A 19,392-nucleotide genomic window follows, 5' to 3' on the forward strand; every position below is an offset into this window, starting at 1 on the left:
GTCTGCACTTTCTTCCAGTAGACACATGGGTTTCCACCGGGTGCTCCGGTTTTCTCAAATCCCACAAATCCCGAAAGATATTCTGAATTCTCCCTCTGTGTTCCCGAACAGGCGCTGGAGTGTGGCGACTGGGGGATTTTCACAGTAACTTCATTGCAGTGTTAATGTAAGCCTACTTGTGACACTAATAAAAATTATTATTATTAGTTTGGTACAAGCAGCAAACTTATGCTAATCATACTGTGCTTTTCTAAGTGCATTGTTAAGGCTTTCTTAATAGATACTAGCATGATTGAGTCAGGCTAACTGGCCTATAGTTCACTATCTCCTCTCTCTCATTGAAAAATGGTGCAACATTTGCCAATTTCCAATCCAATGGGACTATTCCCGAATCAAAGAAATTTTGGAATAATCATAGCTAACACATCCACCCTCTGTAGCTATCTGTGTTAAATCCCAAGACCATCAGCCCCTGAGGATTTATCAGATTCTTATCCCTTAAGTTTCTCCAAAATTTATCTTTGTTGACATTAAGTATCCGCCTATTTCTGGTACGAAATATGTATCTATCCCATGACCGGGTGTTTTTCATGCTTCGGGGAAGACTTGATGGGCCAAAGGGCCTCTTCTGTGATGTATTATTCTGTGATGCTGATTCTGATCAGCTCACGCGGGCAAAAGAAAACTCCTTGCCACCTACCACCTCATAGCTGATTAATGAGGACACTGCCATGTTAAACACCAGATGAATGCAGCACTGAGAATAGCATTGTCACAGACCACTCTGGATGGGATACTTCAACATGGACCATCATGGGGGGCATGGTAGCACTGCTACTGACCAAACTAGCCAGGTCCTGAAGGGTATAATCTGCCAGACTGGGTCTGCGGCAGGTTTTTGATAGAACCAGTACACGGGGAGGGGGGGGGGAATTACTTTTCCTCATCCTTGCCAGTCTCCCTTCCATAGGTGCATCTGTCTATGACAGTATTGGTAGAAGTGACCAACCCACAGTCCTTTTGGAGATGAAGCCTTATCTTCACGTTAAGGATACCCTGTACCTGTGCTGAATGTGGCAGATTAAGAACAGATCAGGCATCTCTAAACTGGGCACCAATGAGGCACTGTGAGCCATCATCAGGATTGGACTCCACCACAATGTGACCTTGCATATCCCTCACCATCAAACAAGGTGACCAGTCCTGGCTCAATGAGGGAATGTGAACAAACATGTCAGGAACAGCACCAAGAATACTTTAAAATTGTCAACCCAGAGAAGCTACAACGCAGCACTTGCATACATGTGAAACAGTGGAAACAGCATGTGATGGACAGAGCTAAGCAACCCTACAGTAGACATTAAACGAGCTCCATGAACATCCCCATCCTCAATGATGACAGAGCCCAGCATGTGACAACATTTGCAATCCTCTTCAGCCAGAAGTACCAAGTAGGTGATTCATCTCTGCCTCCTCGTGAGCTCCCCACCATCACAGAGGGTGAAGCTCAATAAATCAGTGTAGTACTGAAGTACTGTGTTCCAGAATTAGCTGCACCTCTAGCCAAGTTGTTTCAGTACAGCTGCAGCTGGTGTACCGCAAGGATCTGTTTTGGGGACACTGCCGTTTGTCATTTTTTAAAATGACCTGGAAGAGGGTGTAGAAAGATGGGTTAGTAAATTTGCAGATGACACGAAGGTCGGTGGAGTTGTGGATAGTGCTGAAGGATGTTATAGGATACAGAGGGACATAGATAAGCTGCAGAGCTGGGCTGAGAGGTGGCAGATGGAGTTTAATGCGGAAAAGTGTGAGGTGGTTCACTTTGGAAGGAGCAACAGGAATGCAGAGTACTGGGCTAATGGCAAGATTCTTGGTAGTGTAGATGAACAGACAGATCTTGGCATCCAGGTACATAAATCCCTGAAAGTTGCTACCCAGGTTAATAGGGCTGTTAAGAAGGCATATGGTGTGCTAGCCTTTATCAGTAGGGGGATTGAGTTTCGGAGCCACAAGGTCATGCTGCAGCTGTACATAACTCTGGTGCGGCTGCACCTGGAGTACTGCGTGCAGTTCTGGTCACCACATTATAGGAAGGATGTGGAAGCTTTGGAAAGGGTTCAGAGGAGATTTACTAGGATGTTGCCTGGTATGGAGGGAAGGTCTTACGAGGAAAGGCTCAGGGAATTGAGGTTGTTTTCGTTAGAGAGGAGAAGGCTGAGAGGTGACTTTTTTTTTTATAAATTTAGATTAGCCAATTATTTTTTCCAATTAAGGGGCAATTTTAGCGTGGCCAATCCACCTACTCTGCACATTTTTGGGTTGTGGGGGCGAAACCCACGCAGACACGGGGAGAACGTGCAAACTCCACACGGACAGTGACCCAGAGCCGGGATCGAACCTGGGACCTCAGCGCCGTGAGACGGTTGTGCTAACCACTAGGCCACCGTGCTGCCGGGCTGAGAGGTGACTTAATAGAGACATATAAGATAGTCAGAGGGTTAGATAGGGTGGACAGTGAGAGTCTTTTTCCTCGGATGGTGATGACCAACACGAGGGGACATAGCTTTAAATTGAGGGGTGATAGATATAGGACAGATGTCAGAGGCAGTTTCTTTACTCAGAGAGTAGTAGGGGTGTGGAACGCCCTGCCTGCAACAGTAGCAGACTCGCCAAATTTAAGGGCATTTAAGTGGTCACTGGATAGACATATGGATGAAAATGGAATAGTGTAGGTCAGATAGGCTTCAGATGGTTTCCGTGAGCTGGCCCACCCTGTTAGCTCTGTTGGCGTCAAGCATCCATCCTAACCCCCCTCCTCCCCAAACCACTGGTTCCACCCCCCGCCCTCCTCTCAAACATATATATGCAAAACATCACAATCCCCAACAAACACACAGAAGAAAATTCCACCCACCATCCCCCATTAAGAACAAAGTTAACCCGCAAACAAAATGGAGCAACGGCCCCAAGCTTTGTGTAAAACATTACATACGAAACCCAAAGAGAAAAGAAATTTAGCAGCGTATCAAGAACATAACTACACCTCCCGATTCCCCGCTGGGTCACTGTCTGTGTGGAGTCTGCACGTTCTACCTGTGTCTGCGAGGGTTTCTTCCGGGTGCTCCGGTTTCCTTCCACAGTCCAAAGACATGCAGGTGAGGTCGATTGGCCATGCTAAATTGCCCCTAGTGTCCAAAAAGGTTTGGAGGGGTTATTGGGTTCTGGGGATAGGGTGGAAGTGAGGGCTTAAGTGGGCCAGTGCAGACTCGATGGGCCGAATGGCCTTCTGCACTGTATGTTCTATGTACCAAAGCTCTCCTGGAGAAAGTCCACCAGCTGATCCGTTGACGACTGGGCCGGCAATTTCGGTCTCTGACCCTCTGACGTATTCTCCTGTGCTGCAGACTCCACTCCCTTCTTCGATCAACGATCTCTCCTGTTCAGACCACTTCTGGTCCACGAATCTACACACTGGTGGGGAATCCTTCTCCTCTACATCACCAGTCTCCTGTGTTGACAATCAAATCTACTGTAAATCAGGAAAAAGGTCCCAAAGGTCCACCACGAGCAGGAGCTACCAAATAAGCGACCACTCGCTCCATGGCCACCACCGGAGGTGTTTCACCGCCCTTTTGAGTGAAGGCATTCCTCCACACCTCAGACCTGCTCTTTATTCTGAGACTGTCCCTGGTTCTAGACCCCGCCCTCAGCCAGGGATCTTTTTCAAGTCAAAGCATTCTATTGGAGAGGTTAATAGTCATGAAATTTTCCTGTAGAGGACAAGCTGTAAACATGTTGGTTTTCTTCTTGATGGCCTAAATCCACGTTGAGATTCGGGGAGTAGCTCTTCAAGTACAAGATGTCGCTTCAGAAGCGTTCTTGTAATAAACTTTCTTGCAATGAAAAGCAGGGAGAGATACCTGCTATAATTTCCACCATTGGATTTGTCCCTTTCCTAATGGTTGACACAATCATGGCGCCGTTGAGATCATTCAGGACTTCCACTTCATTCTAGATCTGTAGGATGAGGGTATGGAGCCGTAATGTTAGTTGGAATTGATTCTTGATTGAAAAGGTTGTCAAAATTCTCCCTCCAACAGGTGTTGACAGCTTTCCTTGATCAGCTCTCTCTCTATCCTCCAATTTCAGACAAGCTGGTCCTTGAGTACTTGGGCCATAAATGGTCTTTGTGGCAGTGAAAAAGCCATAGATCTCATATCAGAGAGATGGTGATTTTTTCCCCCCTGCCTGCCCACCACATGCTCGTCATGTTGTCGGTACACCTTTGTACCTCTGCTTGTTGCTCAGCCATTTTCTCTTCCTTTGGGTCAGCCAGAAAGCCTTGCGATCAATCGGTTCGTTGATATCCTGATCATTTTCATCAAAGGGTGGTACGGTAACACGGTGGTTAGCATGGCTGCTTCACAGCTCCAGGGCCCCAGGTTCGATTCCTGGCTTGGGTCACTGTCTCTGCGGAGTCTGCGCGTTCTCCCAGTGTCTGCGTGGGTTCCCTCCGGGTGCCCCGGTTTCCTCTCTGTCTAAAGATGTGCAGGTTAGGTGGACTGGCCATGATAAATTGCCCTTAGTGTCCAAAAAGATTGGGTGGGGTTATGGGGATAGGGTGGAGGTGTGGGCTTAAATTGGGTGCTCTTTCCAAGGACCGGTGCAGACTCAATGGGCCGAATGACCTCCTGCACTGTAAATTCTATGATTCAAACCAATCCTGACGTTTCCTTTTCTTTAAATAAATTTAGAGTACCCAATTAATTTTTTCCAATTAAGGGGCAATTTAGCGTGACCATTCCATCTAGCCTGCACATCTTTGGGCTGTGGGAGTGAAACCCATGCAAACACGGAGAGAATGTGCAAATTCCACACGGATAGTGACCCAGGGCCGGGATCGAACCTGGGACCTTGGCGCCGCGAGGCAGCAGTGCTAACCACTGTGCCACTGTGCTGCCCTTCCTGACGTTTCCTAACATGATCCCAGCGCATTGATAATATTGGCCATCAGGACATTCCAAGCACTGAGGGACACACTTCTGCTCTTGATTGAAGTTTGGAATTTTTTACTGCAGACATTACTGAAATAGGTGTCTCCTGATTGGATCGTTCAGAGCTTCGCTACATCTCTCCTGTTGCACCCCTCATTTTGGAGCCGGTATGACGGGCTTAATTCAGTGAATAAGTCGGATCGGTCCATTGGCCCCTGTCATTTTCTGGAAATGCAAACCTCTTTGGGAAGTGAGCATAGTGGATCCTGAAAAGGGCTTCACAGTCACAGCTGCCGAAAAGATTTCTATGGTTCTACTTATTGCCCAGGTTCTGCAATGAGGTTCTGCAATGAGGAGGTGGACTTTAGAACCCACCTGGGTGTGTAGGGTCATTGATAGGTCGAGAGCAGTTAATAAATATAGCGTTTCCTGGGCTTTATTAATTGGTGCGTAGAGTAAAGAGCAAGACCTTTAATTGAACCTGTTTCAGACATTAGTTTGGCCTCCGATGGAGTATTTGCATCCAGTTCTGGGTGCTGTATCATTGAATTTCTACAGTGCAGAAGGAGGCCATTTGGCCCATCGAGTCTGCACCGACCCTCTGGAAAAAGTACCCTACCTCGGCCCACATCCCCACCCTATCCTCATAACCCCACTTAACCTGTAGATCTTTGGCCACAAATGGGCAATTTAGCATGGCCAATCCACCTAACTAAACTTGCCCAGGAGCCTCATAATTTCCCATTTGATTTTGGGAATGGGAAAGTCCGTCACTGCCCTTCAGCCGTTGTGGGCATCACTTGACGCTGTCCCACCACATGACCAAAATAGGTGACTTTTGCCGTGGCAAAAATTCACTTTTGGCCAAAGTGATTACTAGCCTGGACAACTCCATTAGAACCATAGAATAGAACCCCGACTGCAGAAGGAGGCCATTTGGCCCATCGAGTCTGCGCCTACCCTCTGAAAGGGCACCCCAGCTAGGCCCACTCCCCCACCCTCTTCCTATAACCCACTCAACCTGACACTAAGGGCAATTTTTTATCATGGTCAATCTAGCTAACCTCATCATTGGATTGTGGGAGGAAACTGTAGCACCCGAAGGAAACCCCCACACACACAGGGAGGAAGTGCAAACTCTCACCGTCATCGATGTCAGAATTGAACCTGGGTCTCTGACACTGAGGCAGCTGTGCTAACTATGCTGCTGCTCTTGTACTTTAGAAAAGATGTGAAGGCACTGGAGTGAGTGCAGAAACATTCATGAGAATGGTTCTCGGGATGCAAAACTTCAGTTATGGACATAGGTTGGAGAATTTGGGACTGTTTTCCTTGGATTAGAGAAGACCCGAGGAAAAGCTTTATCACTCAGCGAGTTGGGGTCTGGGACATTCTGCCTGAGAGTGTGGTGGACGCAGGTTCAATCGAGGCATTCAAAAGGGAATTAAACTTAGTTGAAAAGGAAGAATGTGCGGGGTTGCGGGGGGGATGTGTCATGTGAGAGTACCTTTAAGAAATGTGTGTTTAAGAAATGTACCTTTAAGAAATGGGTGTTCATCAGTGATGTCAGTGTGGGTGGAGCTGGGCTGTCTGTCGGTTTTTTACTTTTGTTTTAGGCTGTTTGCTGCAGGGTGTGTTTGAGTTTTGTTTTCAGAGCTGGATAGCTGCAGTCACAGCCAGAAGGGGTATTAGTCTCTCTCTCTAATCTAAAGACTGTAAATCGATCCTTTGGTGATTTAAAACTAATAACTGCTCTCAGTAGTGCCTTTAACCTGATGTGCTTCTGTTAAAAGTTTTATTTTTTAGTCTTATGGATGTTAAAAGGACAGCTAAAGGATTACTTAGTGTTGCATTCTTTAGGGGTTGTATTTGAATTAATGGTTGCTAAGATGTTCACTTTAAAAAGGTTGACTTGAGTTCATAGAATAAACATTGTTTTGCTTTATACTTTTCCATTTCTGCTCTACCACACCTGTAGAGTGGGCCGTGTGCTCCCCATACCACAATCTATTAAAAGTTGTGGGTCAGGTGAACACCATGATACACTTTGGGGTTCTCTAAACCTTGGCCAATAACAAATGACACCAACTAAATTGCTGATTTGGAGAGGTGGTGGAGACGTAATGGCCTGTAATAATTCTGAGATTTGCAGCATTTATGCTGTTTTTCAATTTTGCACTTTTTAGTTACAATTCTTGAAAGATCAGAATATTCTTACCGTGCAACCTATGCACCTGCAGCAGTATGTATATTCAATCTACATCAAACAAAAGGTCTAATGATGGGCAGCACGGTAGCACTGTCGCTTCACAGCGCCAGGGTCCCAGGTTCGATTCCCGGTTTGGGTCACTGTACGGAGTCTGCAAGTTCTCCCCGTGTCTGCGTGGGTTTCCTCGGGTGCTCTGGTTTCCTCCCACAAGTTCCGAAAGATGTGCTGTTAGGTGAATTGGGCATTCTGAATTCTCCCTCTGTGTACCCGAACAGGCGCCGGAATGTGGCAACTGGGGGCTTTTCACAGTAACTTCACTGCAGTGTTAATGTAAGCCTACTTGTGACAATAAAGATTATATTTATAAAAAAAAAGATTTGCATCAAAGGCCACTTAAGTTCTTCCTTGTGATAGGGGGAACAGGCACAAAATAATAGGCAACTGTCTCGAATACAAAGCCTCCGAATGAACTGCAAATTTGCTGGAAGCATGAGCGAGGGAAGTAACCTTACAGTGACCTAACTTTGTGGTGAAAGGTCTGGTTCATGAGCTTTTTCTGACTGTCCTCACGTTGTCTGTGCCAGCCCAGTACAAGCATCCTTTCTGGAGATCAAGGCCCAGTTGTGGCCCATCAGACCCAAGCCTTCGTTCATAAGAAGCAGAATTAGGCCACTCAACCCATCGAGTCTGCTCCGCCATTCAATCATAGCTGATATTTTTCTCATCCCCATTCTCCTGCCTTCTCCCCATAACCCCTGATCCCCTTATTGATCAAGAACCTGTTTATCTCTGTCTTAAATACACTCAGTGATTTGGCCTCCACAGCCTTCTGCGTCAAAGAGTTCCACAGATTCACCACCCTCTGGCTGAAGAAATTCTCCATCTCTGTTTTAAAGGATTGTCCCTTTAGTCTGAGATGGTGACCTCTGGTTCTGGTATTTCCTACAAGTCCACGTCTACTCTATCCAGCCCTCACAGTATCTTGTAAGTTTCCATAAGATCCCCCCTCATCCTTCTGAACTCCATTGAGTACAGACCCAGAGCCCTCAACCGTTCCTCATACGACAAGCTCTTCATTCCAGGGATCATTCTTGTGAACCTCCTCTGGACCCTTTCCAAAGTCAGCACATCCCTCCTTAAATAAGGGGCCCAAGACTGCTCACAATACTCCAAATGGGGTCTGACAAATGGGCTTTATACAGCCTCAGAAGTACATCCCTGCTCTTGTATTCTAACCCTCTCGACATGAATGCTAACATTGCATTTGCATTCCTAACTGCCGACTGAACCTGCACGCTACCAGTGCAGTAGATAACGGGGAGCCGATGGATGTGGTATATCTGGATTTCCAGAAAGCCTTTGACAAGGTGCCACACAAAAGGTTGCTGCATAAGATAAAGATGCATGGCATTAAGGGTAAAGTAGTAGCATGGATAGAGGATTGGTTAATTAATAGAAAGCAAAGATTTGGGATAAATGGGTGTTTCTCTGGTTGGCAATCAGTAGCTAGTGGTGTCCCTCAGGGATCCGTGTTGGGCCCACAATTGTTCACAATTTACATAGATGATTTGGAGTTGGGGACCAAGGGCAATGTGTCCAAGTTTGCAGATGACACTAAGATGAGTGGTAAAGCGAAAAGTGCAGAGGATACTGGAAGTCTGCAGAGGGATTTGGATAGGTTAAGTAAATGGGCTAGGGTCTGGCAGATGGAATACAATGTTGACAAATGTGAGGTTATCCATTTTGGTAGGAATAACAGCAAACGGGATTATTATTTAAACGATAAAATATTAAAGCATGCCGCTGTTCAGAGAGACTTGGGTGTGCTAGTGCATGAGTCGCAGAAGGTTGGTTTACAAGTGCAACAGGTGATTAAGAAGGCAAATGGAATTCTGTCCTTCATTGCTAGAGGGATGGAGTTTAAGACTAGGGAGGTTATGTTGCAATTGTATAAGGTGTTAGTGCGGCCATACCTGGAGTATTGTGTTCAGTTTTGGTCTCCTTACTTGAGAAAGGACGTACTGGTGCTGGAGGGTGTGCAGAGGAGATTCACTAGGTTAATTCCAGAGCTGAAGGGGTTGGATTTTGAGGAGAGGTTGAGTAGACTGGGACTGTACTTGTTGGAATTTAGAAGGATATGGGGGGATCTTATAGAAACATTTAAAATTATGAAGGGAATAGATAGGATAGATGCGGGCAGGTTGTTTCCACTGGCGGGTGACAGCAGAACTAGGGGACATAGCCTCAAAATAAGGGGAAGTAGATTTAGGACTGAGTTTAGGAGGAACTTCTTCACCCAAAGGGTTGTGAATCTATGGAATTCCTTGCCCAGTGAAGCAGTTGAGGCTCCTTCATTACATGTTTTTAAGGTAAAGATAGATAGTTTTTTGAAGAATAAAGGGATTAAGGGTTATGGTGTTCGGGCCGGAAAGTGGAGCTGAGTCCACAAAAGATCAGCCATGATCTAATTGAATGGCGGAGCAGGCTCGAGGGGTCAGATGGCCTACTCCTGCTCCTAGTTCTTATGTTCTTATGTTAAACTTAAGAGGTTCGGGAACAAGGACTCCCAAGTCCCTTTGTGCTTATGATTTCCTAAGCGTTTCCCCATTTAGAAAATAGTCTATGCCTAGATTCCTCTTTCCAAAGTGCATAACCTCACACTTTTCCACATTGTATTCCATCTGCCACTTCATTGCCCACTCTCCTAGCTTGTCCAAATCCTTCTGCAACCCACCTGCTTCCTCAATACTACCTGCTCCTCTACAGATCTTTGTATCATCTGCAAACTTAGCAACAGTGCCTTCAGTTCCTTCTTCCAGATCATTCATGTATATTGTGGAAAGTTGTGGTCCCAGAACCGACCCCTGAGGCACACCACTAGTCACCGGCTACCATCCTGAAAAAGATCCCTTTATCCCCACTCTCTGCCTTCTGCTAGTCAGCCAATCCACTATCCATGCCAGGATCTTGCCTTTAACACCATGGGCTCTTAACTTATTTAACAGTCTCCTATGCAGCACCTTGTCAAATGCCGTAGGAAATTTTCTCCTGGTTCCGGGCACTTGAGAAATGTTAAAACGTCCACTTTCAACACTTCAAATAAGTAAAATATTTGATTGCAGGTGCTAAAATGCCACTGACAGCTCTCCAGAAACAACATTTGGACTTTTACAATTTGTAATGTTACCTGCTTGGACTTTCGCCCAGCTTCTTGAGGTTTTTCTTTTGGCGTCCGTTTACAAGAAAGTGTTTGCTAACTGGATTGAAGGTGCATACGAGTCTAACCCATAGTGAAATTATATTTTAACAGGACAGAGACCTGGGAGATGAGTATGGGTGGAAACAAGTTCATGGTGATGTATTCAGACCATCTAGTCACCCGCTGATATTTTCATCACTGATAGGATCTGGTTGCCAGATATTCTTTGTGTCCTTCATTGTCATTGTAGTGGCAATGGTAGAAGACCTATATACAGAGTAAGTATATATTTATCTATATCACATGTTATAGTCTTTTATTGTTTTAAATACTAGTTTAGTAAGTGCTTCTGCAAAAGATTGTGTGCAATGCTCTTTTCAGTATGAAAAATCTAGTCTTTGAGAGTGCTTTTATATCTATCTTGTTGTGGCCTAGTGTGTGATTGTCTCTTGAAATACTTAACCTCACAGGCATGGTCCCAGGTTTGAGCCATAGATTATCCAGAGCTTGTTGATCTCTGCCTGGGCAGCACTAGGGAATGTGCCAGCTCGATCCCGAAGCTGCTAGCTTCGAAGCTGTTTGGAGCTGGGGCTGGAGTGGGAAAAGTGAGCCTTTGCTCTGACTGCACCCTTCAACCTCCCCCTCGCCCATCTGCTAAAGAGTACAACAAGTCATGTAGAAATGGATTGAGCACCAGCTGTGATGCTCCCTATGATGAGATAACGGCAGGCGGAAAAATTGGAATTAACAGACCCTGTAGAAATATCCTAACAGCAGCCGATTTGTCGGGAAGGAGGAAAAAAGTGGTTGGGCTCTGTGTTGTGTCTCTGTGACCTGACCTGCTGCCTCACCTTGCTGAGCTCGGAGAGGTCACTAGTTACTATTTTACAGTGAAACGCAAACATGTTTTTACACTTGTCCCTCTTAAGCTGACCTGGTGATTCATTTTCGCTGAGTGCTGACGGAATTCTTGATACTTCACCCAGTTGTCTTCTGATGGAAGAGATACGTGTCCCTCACTTTGTAAGTGGCAAATAACATTCCTGCCACACAACCAGGCAATGATTCATCTCCAACAACAGTAATCATAATAATCGCTTATTGTCACAAGTAGGCTTCAATGAAGTTACTGTGAAAAGCCCCTAGTCGCCACATTCCAGCGCCTGTTCGGGGAGGCCGGTACGGGAATTGAACCCGCGCGGCTGGCATTGTTCTGCATTGCAAGTCAACTATTTAGCCCACTGTGCTAAACCAGCCCCAAGAGAGAATCTGACCACTCCCTTGACATTCAGTGACACTACCTTCGCTGAATCCACCACCATCCACATCCTGGGGGTTACCGTTGACCGGAAACTGATCCTGACCTACCATGTAACCGTAGCTACCATGTAACTACAAGAACTGGTTGGAAGCTAGAGATTCTGAGGAGTAACTAACTTGGTTCCCCAAAGCCTGCCTGAAAGGCACAAATCAGCAGTGTGCTGAAATACTCTCCAGGGGCTGGTTTAGCACATTGGTCTAGATCGCTGGCTTTTAAAGCAGACCAAGGCAGACCAGCAGCACGGTTCAATTCCCATACCAGCCTCCCCGAACAGGCGCCGGAATGTGGCGACTGGGGGCTTTTCACAGTAACTTCATTTGAAGCCGACTTGTGACAATAAGCGATTTTCATTTCATTTCACTTGCCTGGATGCGTGCAGCTCCAACAACACTCAAATCCAAGACGGCCACTTGATCAGCACCACATCTACTACCTTTAACATGCCACCAGCACACAGTGGCAGCCATGTTTACTATCCACAAGATGTACTGCAGTAACTGACCAAGCCTCCTTCAACAGCTTCCAGACCAGTTACCTCAGCCAGAAGGACAAGGGCCGCAGACACATGGGAGCCCCGCCATTTTGAAAGTTCCCCTCCAAGCCACGCACCATCCTGATTATCAATGGGTCAACATCCTGGAAATCCCTAACAGCACCATAGGTGTGCTTACATCAGATGTACTGCAGCTGTTCAAGAAGTCAACTCATCACCTTCAAGGGCAGTTAGACATGAGCAAGAAATATTGACCTCACCAAAAGGTGCTCAAATACTGTGAAATAATTTTTCGGAGATGGCATTTAACAGGGTATTTGCAATGGCAGCCTCACATCTAAACGGCTCCTGCTCTTCCCAGCAGCAGTCACTGGATGTGGATGCCATGCCTAAACTATACAGCACTCAGCCAGCCGCATCACGTTTGTACACAGACACACAAAGATACATTCAAATGTTCGAAATAGTGGCGAAAGGGACGGAAATTGAGCTGTGAGGAAGCCGTGTCCTGTGTTTTCAGAAGTCTGCAGGGAATTTTATATAGAGGCTTATTGAGATTTAAAAAGTCATCAATTTATTGAAGGGAGTAATTTGATCATAGAAATTAATACCTTTAGGGTTAACATGTAAAGTGGATCTAGAGCACCATATTTAACACCAATAATGCTGTAGAAAAAGCATGGAATATATAAAATATTGCACCTTTCCCATTACAAATGCTTCAAATGATATCCAATGTCAAGCAGCTGGCTTTAAACGGCGTCCCTTGTAGCCCCAGTGATTGTGGTACGTAGCTGATAATTTATGCGATATATATTGTACCATCGAGAGCTGCTTGATCAGCTTCCCGCCTTTCCATTCAATGTGCTTCTCACCAAGCTTGGTGCTATTGATGGGCTATTGATGCTATTTGTTTCCTCTTAGACTTCATGAAGGCTGATGTGTTTTGTCTGCAATGCTGTCCTGTTACAAACCTTTTTTTAAAAAACAAGTTTCTCTGTAACTTTGAAGGGATTGTTTGAGAAATGTCTTCCTATATCCTCCAATAGAGGGCAGCATTAGTACACAAGGCCACAGCTTGAACCTTGTGCTTAGCAACAACCTTTACAATTGGCAGCAGCTCCTTTGGCCTAGGACACTAAAATATTAGCCAGGGTTTCCACTCTTGATCACTATCTACTCTGCCTGAAAGTATATGGGTTTGTGTGCGTGTGTATGTGTTGGGTGAGAATTTGATCAGCCTTGGCTATCATAGCACCTATACCAGGCTTCCAAGTAAAGGACGTGTTCTGCGGCGAGTTGCTGCCAGCGTCAGAGAGATGTAGAGAAAGCTTGAACCACTTTTCTGGAATATATTTTGATGGTTCGGCAACATTTTCTGGTGAGTGGTTGAACTGGTCAAGCCAGGCAGGCCCAAGGTTGAAGCCTCGCTTGTGCTAAGTTGATTGGCCGCAGTCTCGTGGTGCTGCTGCAAGGAGGAGGAATAACAGTCATTTTCAATCGGATTTCCATCCAGTCAATCTGAGCTGGAAATACACTCAATGGATAGGATTTGATTTGGCTATAATGGCTTCACGTGTTGAATGATCTTTGCTGTTGAGGCTAATATGAAGATTGGCCATCTGGAGGCCTTATATTATCTTATATTAATCTTCCGTTTCCCCTGCTTCCTGCATTGTACTTGGGGATGTTCTGGAAGTATGAATGTCTGTTTGTGTGTCAGATTTCTCATCTTTCGGATGAACTGGAACATTAGGAGCCAGCATTTTCATATAGGTGAACAAGGAGATGATGTTTCGCACATCAACGTCCCATAAACAACAGTGAGGTAAATTACCAAATAAGCAACTCTTGGTGTTTCAGACTCCACTTAATAACTAACAGGATTAATGTCACTTTATGTAATTTGGTAAGAGATGATTCAGTAGCGTCCCCACCTCTGGGCCAGAGAAGTCCTGGGTTTGAGACCCACTTCAGGATTCATGGCTGCAGAAGGTGTGTTCATATAGTGGCCAAACAAATTGATCATCAGCCTGTCAGCCCATCCAGAAGGCAACGGCAAATCACTGCAGGAGTTTGCCAAGCATAATCACGGACCGATCCAATAGGAAACATCCATAGTCGCCAATACCCTCTTGAGGACATGGTACCTGCAGGAAGTGTAAGAGATGATTCCTACAATGATAAAGGCGATTGAGAATGATGAAAGCTTAAACCAAAACATGTGACCTGCAAGCCATGCGCTTTGTTTTTCTTGGAAGCTGCACCATTGATCCCATTTTGGGTGCACATACATTCCCTTTGAAATAAAAGATTTATTCAGTGAAGGGTGAGAGTTTTAAAATCTGCAATCGTTCGGATTCAGCAATGATGCAGAATGTTTCCTGCCAGTAACTTGACTCGGTGGTGGCATTCTCAACTCTGGAGTCCGAAGATTGTCGAGCGTTTAGATGAACTCTGGACTGGCTTAGCAACACGTTTACTGCCAGAGATCTTTTCAGTTTTCCAAAGTAAAGTGTGGTTTCTGGCACCTACTTTGTCAAAATTTTCCTTTGTGGATTTACAGAATGAAGAGTTTAGAGGTAAACACTTTGTTTTGGTATGTTTTAAGGTAAGTTGGTCAATTTGTTGCGGCAGAGACTAAAACCGATGTGCGTAACTTGGAGCAAGAAAGAATTCCTCCGTTTCTCTGTTCCGTATCTGAAGACCAATGCCGTTCTTACATTTTTGCACTTTCTCTTACGAGGAAAGGCTCAGGGACTTGAGGTTGTTTTCGTTAGAGAGGAGAAGGCTGAGAGGTGACTTAATAGAGACATATAAGATAGTCAGAGGGTTAGATAGGGTGGACAGTGAGAGTCTTTTTCCTCGGATGGTGATGACCAACACGAGGGGACATAGCTTTAAATTGAGGGGTGGTAGATATAGGACAGATGTCAGAGGCAGTTTCTTTACTTAGAGAGTAATAGGGGTGTGGAACGCCCTGCCTGCAACAGTAGTAGACTCGCCAACTTTAAGGGCATTTAAGTGGTCACTGGATAGACATATGGATGAAAATGGAATAGTGTAGGTCAGATAGGCTTCAGATGGTTTCACAGGTCGGCGCAACATCGAGGGCCGAAGGGCCCGTACTGCGCTGTAGTGTTCTATGTTCTCATCGAACGTCATTTGTTTAAAAAATGATAATTGCTCTGTATCAAATGCATTTTTCTCTACTGTGAAATCTAGGTGTTTTTTCAGCTGGTTTTATACACATGAAATGGATTCTACAAAGGCCATGAAAGTGAGATTCGAGAGTTTCTGTTGGGGCTCCCAAGGAAAGATACTTCATTCTGCAACTGAGAAAACGCCTTTGAATATTTAGTTATGGTCTACTTTCTCTTTTTTTCCTCCATTCCAGGAGAGGGTCCATGCTAAGTACAGCGATATTTGTGTTTGCTGCAACATCGCCACTGAATGGTTACTTTGGAGGGAGCCTGTATGCTCGACAAGGAGGTACTTTGTGCATTTTGACATGTATTTTGTTTTTGTGACCTCTTCCCTTAGTGTGCTCTGGTCCGGTTCGATTCTGATATTTTACCTGGGGCCAATCTTAATATGTAAAACTAAACAGTGAATACCACCGGCTCCCTGAATTTGGGGGATGGGGTGGACTGGTGGGTGTGGGGGAAGGAATAATAGAAAGAGGGGGAGATAATCATGGCTGATCCGGCTGACATCTCTGCTCGCATACACCTGGCTTGGGTTGATGGGAATCTGAACATTCTTGCTCGGTATTTCTGGGATGCCTGATGAATGAGTTTGCGTTCATACATATTCCAAATTTTAAACCGAAGAAATTAACTTGGATCTGCCCATTCACCCATAATAAATATAAAGCAGAATTTTGATGATTTCTGAACAACAGTTTCATTTTTTCCAGTTTCAAATCTGACAGCCTTTCAGAAATATCTTTTCCATTGCAATCCCAAGACTTTCAATGACCTCAGTGAGAAGTCAGTGTTTCTGCCGAGGTGTCTCCAAACAATTTACTTCAGGTTATGTTGCAGCTGTATAGGGATGTTGCAGCTGTATAGGGTGCTGGAATCCTTACTTGAGAGAGGATGTACTGGCACTGGAGGGGGCGCAGAGGAGATTCAGCTATTTACAATCTATATCAATGACGGATGAAGAAATCAAGAATAATGTATTCAAGTTTGTTGATGGGAGGTTAGGTGGGAATGTAAGCAGTGGGGAGGACACAAAGAGGCAGGTTAAGTGAGTGAGCAACAAGCTGATTCAGGAGTTTAGAGTTTAAAGGTTTGGCTTATGAGGAGAGACTGAGTAGACTGGGACTACACTCATTGGAATTTAGAAGAATGAGAGAGGATCTTATAAAGACATAAGATTATGAAGGGAATAGATAGGATAGAAGCAGGGAGGTTGGCGGGTAGAACTAGGGGGCATAGCCTCAAAATAAAGGGGTATTTAGGACTGAGTTGAGGGGGAACTTCTTTACCCAATGGATTGTGAATCTGTGGAATTCCTTGCCCAGTGAAGCAGTTGAAGCTACCTTACATAGAAGATGCAGTGCAGAAGTAGGCCATTCGGCCCATCGAGTCTGCACCGACCCACTTAAGCCCTCACTTCCACCCTATCCCTGTAACCCAATAACCCCTCACTAAGGGCAATTTATCATGGCCAATCCACCTAACCTGCCCATCTTTGGACTGTGGGAGGAAACCGGAGCACCCAGAGGATACCCACGCAGACACGGGGAGAACGTGCAGACTCCGCACAGACAGTGAGCCAGCGGGGAATCGAACCTCAGACCCTGGTGCTGTGAAGCAACAGTGCTATCCGCTTGTGCTACCATGTTGCCTTTGTTAAATGTTTTTAAGGCAAAGATAGATTTTTGAACAGTAAAGGAATTGAGGGTTATGCTGAGCGGGTGGGTAAGTGGAGCTCAGTCCACAAAAAGATAATTCATGATCTTATTGAATGGCGGAGCAGGCTCGAGGTGCCAGGTGGCCTACTCCTCATAGTTCTTATGTTCAGTTTAAGTATATTTCCCTCGAGTGCCAATCCAGTTTTATTATAGATAATAATTTTTTTATTATAGAATTTACAGTGCAGTAGGAGGCCATTCGGCCCATCGAGTCTGCACCGGCTCCTGGAAAGAGCACCCTACCCAAGATCAACACCTCCACCCTATCCCCATAACCCAGTAACCCCACCCAACACTAAGGGCAATTTTGGACACCAACGGCAATTTATCATGGCCAATCCACCTAACCTGCACCTGCTGAAGGACGCCTCACACCCTTCCTAGAGAGTGATGACCAGAGCTAGATGCAGTTCTAGTTAGAACTGGGTCTAACCAGAGCTTTATAATTTTACGGGCAACCTCCCTGCTTTATAGAACATAGAACATAGAACCAATACCTCGATGAAGCCCAAGATCCTTGGGGAACACCAGTAAGTCTATCCCATCAAATCCATTCACGATTTTAATTACCTCCATTCAGTCATCCTCCAGCCCTGCATCTTCAGATTTTTCCCATAAGTATATCGACTCCGTTCCCGTATTTTCCTTGTAAATCTTATTTTTCTATCTCCTTCAATGCCTCAGTGGTAAACATGACGTGTTGCAAAAGTTACTGGTATGTCAGAACATTGGGAACATTTGGGGGAAAAAAACAGACCCTTGAGGGGTTCTAGCAAACAGACAATAAGAACTTCTGCAAATATATATATATTTTTAAAAAGTAGCTAAAGTAAATGATTCCTGAAAAGATGAAACTGGGGAATTAAGGATGCAATAAAATAACGGGACTTTGAACAGGTATTTGGCTGTAATTTTCCTGCTGGCAAGATCTTCCTCCCCCGGGGGAACGATCTGTATCACTAGGGAAAAGTGTACACTGCAGACTAAAGGCGACAAGCTCGCTACACCCGATGGTTGTAATCTTCCAAAATTCCCCATCTGGAAAGGTCCCAAATGGAAGCCACAAGTGTAATGCCACTATTCAGCAAAAGAGGGAGACAGAAAGCAGAAAACTCTCTGGGCCAATTAGCCTAAAATCTGTCTGGCAGCTGGGGATAGGGAGTTAAAGGAGAAGAATCAAATTATTACAGCACTACGTGGTCAAAAGTTCACATCCCTCTGGCCATAGGTGGAAGGTTAAAGGATGCAGGGGTACTGGATGAGCGATACACCAGGCCTGTGGAGGATATTTGTGGAAAAAGTACATCGCGATCAGTAGTGGGTCGAAAGACTTCAATGAAAACATAACAATGGATCTCAAAATATGGGATAAAGAAAAAATATATTTTGCTTCGACTTTTTGTCGTCTTGGCAACTAGATTTAGTCAGGCAATGGTAACTTGTAGCAAAGACAAAAAAGTATTAATCGTTAAAATAATGGCACGATTGACAGGGACGGGGCACCAGGTAAATACCCTACGGACAACCGAGGAGAATTTGCTAACGATGAATTCGGGAGTATGTGAGAAAATTTGAATATTGTGCCAATGTACACAGCAGCAGAAAGTGCTTTTAGCAGCGGGACATCGGAGAGGAATCCAGCTGTGATTAACTAAATGCTCCAAAAAAAATTCTGACTAACTGAATTGTAAATTGACAGCTGCTCTAGAATCATGGGAGTCCATTCGGCCCATCCCTATTTGTATCAACCCTCCAAAAATGCACCCTACCTCACCCTATCCCCGTAACCCCACTTAATCTTTTTGGTCACTAAGAGCAATTTAGCATGGCCAATCCACCTAACCTGCACATCGTTGGACTGTGGGAGGAAACCGGAGCACCCGGAGGAAACCCACGGAGACATGGGGAGAAGGTGCAAACTCCACACAGACGGTAACCCAAGGGTGGAATTTAACCCGGGTCCCTGGTGCTGTGGGGCAGCAGTGTTAACCACTGTGACGCCCCCGTGCACTATAAATGAGAAGGGCAGAAAAATGGGGGCCCAGGAAAAGTCACAGGCACTGAGGCAAAACGGTAATCTTGGAACATGGTAACCAAACTGAGCGAGAACATCCCACATGGCTTATGGGCACTGATAACACTCGGACAGAACCGGAACAGGTGATTGAAACTGAAGATGCACCATGTGTATATGCCAAATGTGTACGAACAACAGATTGTGGCAGATAATGATGGGCTGAATAGACCAAGTG

At 45.2% G+C, this 19,392-nt stretch overlaps 1 protein-coding gene across 1 annotated transcript in view; it reads left to right on the forward strand.

Annotated features, from left to right (window-relative positions):
- Window positions 1–19,392, forward strand: part of tm9sf3 (transmembrane 9 superfamily member 3) — a 128,477-nt gene that overhangs the window by 73,009 nt on the left and 36,076 nt on the right. Inside the window, exons 7-8 of the mRNA XM_038782816.1 lie at window positions 10,514–10,680; window positions 15,614–15,708. Of these exons, the coding sequence (XP_038638744.1) occupies window positions 10,514–10,680; window positions 15,614–15,708 (262 nt within the window). The remainder of the gene's footprint in view (window positions 1–10,513; window positions 10,681–15,613; window positions 15,709–19,392) is intronic.

This window comes from Scyliorhinus canicula, chromosome 22 (assembly GCF_902713615.1).
Source record: "Scyliorhinus canicula chromosome 22, sScyCan1.1, whole genome shotgun sequence".
NCBI classification, from domain to species: domain Eukaryota; kingdom Metazoa; phylum Chordata; class Chondrichthyes; order Carcharhiniformes; family Scyliorhinidae; genus Scyliorhinus; species Scyliorhinus canicula.